The sequence below is a fragment of the Vitis vinifera genome, chromosome 17 (assembly GCF_030704535.1).
Source record: "Vitis vinifera cultivar Pinot Noir 40024 chromosome 17, ASM3070453v1".
Taxonomy (NCBI): Eukaryota; Viridiplantae; Streptophyta; class Magnoliopsida; order Vitales; family Vitaceae; genus Vitis; species Vitis vinifera.
The window spans coordinates 19818999-19822594 of NC_081821.1; the positions used below are offsets into that span (position 1 = coordinate 19818999).

Consider the following 3596-nt stretch of genomic DNA (forward strand, 5'->3'; position numbering starts at 1 on the left):
AAACCTGTTCCCCATTAACAAGGATATAACTTTTTTTCTTCAAATCTATTTTTTTTTTTTTTAAAATTAATTCTGCAATATATGAACATATGGATTAGGGAAAGAAGGGAAAATATGAGAAGGAAAAAAAAAGTACATTTTCCTTGATCAACCCTCTTCTTAGCCATCTCTTTAAAAGATAGATCAGGGTTCACTGCAATTGTTTAGGCTTGGGCTCTTTGCCTTTGCAGCAAGCAATAGATCAATTCGTATGGGCTTGTTATGAATCAGTAGGCACTGGGGTTATAAAGCTAGATTCTGAACTGAAAATTTTAAGGTGTTAACAATGTTTTACATGGAAAAATTTTTAGATCGGTTACAGTCGAATCAAAGTATCATTATCATAAGGTTAAATAGATAACTGTCTAACATCTTTTATGTGACAACTTAATCATTTGGATATTTATTTTTCTAGCAAAACAAAACGTCATCAAGCCGGCCTCATGCTTGCTAAAATCAACAGAGTGATGACCCAGAGTCTTGGCCACTGTTCTCAACCTTGTTGATGAGCTCAGGTTTTCTCCTGGCAACTTCAGCTAGCTCAATGTTAAGCATTATTATCTTAGTATGAGCGTTTCTAATGACAAAGCTCCATAGTTTTTTTCTGCCTCTTTTTTTTTTTCAAATATTCTTGAGTAAATAATTATTAAAACAAGATTCAAATATAAGAAACCACTTCCTAGGTTTCTAATCATTTTCCTAATCTAATCTAAATTTTCTCGAAGGTTGCCCATTCTCCCTATCAAGATTGATTTCATATAGATATGTCAAAGTTGATATTTTAATATTTGGTCCGAAGAGCAGCGACACATTTTTATCCAATAAGCCAATCAAGCTAGCTGTTCAAACTTGGCTTGGTTGAATTTGAATCATGGGTTGACAAAACTACATCAGCCCAAGTTCAACCTTCATATTTAAGCTATGATATTATTTTTTTTGGTATAGTTTGGGCATGTTCACAAGTCTAATTGAGCTTGTTGAAAGCCTAGTCCAACATTTGTTTGCTTGGGATGCAAATACAGAATTGTTAGTCACAAAAAACCATAGTTGTAACTAGTGAAGCTAACATCAATTCATTCCTACTCACTTTTCTATTTCACAACTTCCTTTAGTTGTTCTTAGTGAGGTTTTAATAAGTTGTGACTTAAACCGGAAGGTACTTACCTTGACTTTCATAGCCTACTCAACTCTAACCAAGCCAAGGCACATTTTGGCTACCTTAGCTTGTTAAATATTTAACCTTGAATTTTAAGGTTGAGCCTCATTTGTTTAAACAGCCAGTGATAAGTTTCGGAGCATAAGCTTGTTCATGAGTTGCTGTTCATGAGTTGCTTATTTTATCTAATGACCTTACCAACTACTGATCAATTGTTTAAGTAACAAGCTTTTTTGCCATGTTATTTTAGTTAAAATTTTCTAATATTTATGCAGCACTCTTATTTAAGCCTAAATAATGAACTGGGCCAGCTAGTTAGGAATGGTCCTTTCCCAAGTCATTTGGTGATTCATAGATAGATCTAATATACCAAATTCCGGTAAGCATATACATCATAAACAATGCATTCAACTTCAGCTGCCTTAGAATCAAATACAATTTTGCATTGTATTTTGCTTCTATATGGATTTATTGGACTTGATCTGCTGCTTAAGAAAATTCAAGGACATCAAAATTGATTATAAGGCCAAAATATTCTAAAACTGTTTTTGTTGCTTCCACAGCTTTGGTTGTGTAGCTATTTATATGCTGCTTGAATTTTCCATGGAAGCTTTCTAGAAAGGATTAATTGTCCTTCGACTTATTTCTAATTGGTTGGTTCAAAGATATAAATTGCCATTCTAAAGCTTTAAAAAATGTTTTGCTTTTCCATAGATGATGCATTGGCAAATGACAACCATGAAATCTGCCAACTCCATTGGATCACCACCAATTAGTGAGAAATTTAAAGCTCTTCATTGTTCTCTAAGAAAAGCTCTCCTCCCTGTCAACTCCAATGATAGCAGAAAGCCTCTTGAGGATCTCTCTTCCAAAGGCCGAGTATGCCCAGTACCCTTTGAGCCAAAGACTCCCAAACACCAATTAACATGACCTCCTGCACAAATGACAACTCCAAAATGATTGACACACCACTTGATAAATTTATTGCATGCGCTTCGAATTTAAAGGTATGGAGAAGCATGTTGGTCCTCTCTACTCGCAGAACTATTATCATCTAACATACAGAGCTCCCTCATTTAAGAATATATTGACCTCTTGAATACAGCCAACATGTGAGTGATAGCTTTTCTATTAAATTCCTTAATTTTTCTGTCTCTCTTTCGATGCGAGACTTCAGAAACATCATGGGAATTTTAACAAAACTATTAGTAACCATCACAGCCTATTATATTAAAGCATACAGCAGTAACATCATGAAAGTTTTAGCAAAACTATCCAGTTATGGACATCATAAATAGGACTAAAGTGTTTATCAAAAAGTAATTAGAGACAGAGGTTCCTGCCAGACTATTAGTTACCATCATAGCCTACGCCAATTACACCATAGACTACGCCACTCACACCTCATCCTGCTTAAAGACCACTCGTCCCCAATTCTGCTTGAAGACCCCTCGTCGTCACTGCATCTGAAAGAGAGAGAGAGAGGGAGAGAGAGAGAGAGAGAGAGAAGTTAGCTATTAGTATGATGATAGACCGGATCAATACATATCACAGAGCAAGATTGCTACCAAATGAACGCAAAAACCAAAATAACTTACGGGATAGAAAATCTTGATGCTTTCTGTCTTAAGTTTGCAATGTCCTTTTTCAGCTGGGCAAACCGCATGATTAGCTCCAATTGTTCAATTTTCAACTCCCTCTCAATCTTTTCCCTTTCGGACTCCATTCCTTCCTTCTTCACCAGAGACTCAACATTATTTCTTTCTCCATTATCGTTTCTATTTGGCTGCGCCTCTTCCTTCACACGCTTTGCCTCCTTACCCTCTAGGTTGCTCTTTGCTGGGCGCTTTCCGGGTATTGTAGGGGTTGGCTTCACAGTTGGGTCTTCCTCTTCTTCAGACGACTCTTCTGCGGATGCTTCCTCTTCTTCAGACGACTCTTCTGCGGATGCTTCCTCTTCTTCCGACGACACTTTTCGCGCTTCTTCTGAAGCTTCTACTACTTCTTTCAAGGAGTCCGGGACCGGCGAATACTCTTCGGAGTCAGGAATCTGCACATCTTCTTCTTCTTCGGAGTCGGGGACCTGCAGATCCTCTTCTGGGGTTGGAGAATCCGGGGCCATTACAGAATGAGAGAGGGCGGGAATGTCAAGGGTGGTGAGGGTTGGGCCTTCTCAAATTTGGAGGCAGGGTTTTATAAATAATCTTCGTTTGCTTCTTTTAGCGTTCCCGATTCCTGCCGATTAAGGAGCTGACAAAGTTAGGAATCGAAAACGATTTTTCACATTTATTTGTGCTTCTTTTGACGTTCCCTATTGATGCCGATTGAGGAGCCCTCGCGGCTAGGAAACGGAATCGATTTTCCGCTTTTTTTTTACATCTATTTTATTCTTTATTTCATT

At 37.6% G+C, this 3596-nt stretch overlaps 1 protein-coding gene across 1 annotated transcript; it reads right to left on the minus strand.

Annotated features, from left to right (window-relative positions):
* Positions 1 to 2789: 2789 nt before the first annotated feature.
* On the minus strand, positions 2790 to 3317 carry LOC104882447 (uncharacterized). Its single transcript, XM_019226442.2, has one exon. The coding sequence runs from the start codon at positions 3315 to 3317 to the stop codon at positions 2790 to 2792; it is 528 nt and encodes a 175-aa protein (XP_019081987.2).
* Positions 3318 to 3596: the final 279 nt, after the last annotated feature.

Bases quoted from the DNA above. Each gene is read 5' to 3' on its own strand.
- LOC104882447 (XM_019226442.2), bottom strand. From the start codon at position 3,317: ATGGCCCCGGATTCTCCAACCCCAGAAGAGGATCTGCAGGTCCCCGAC.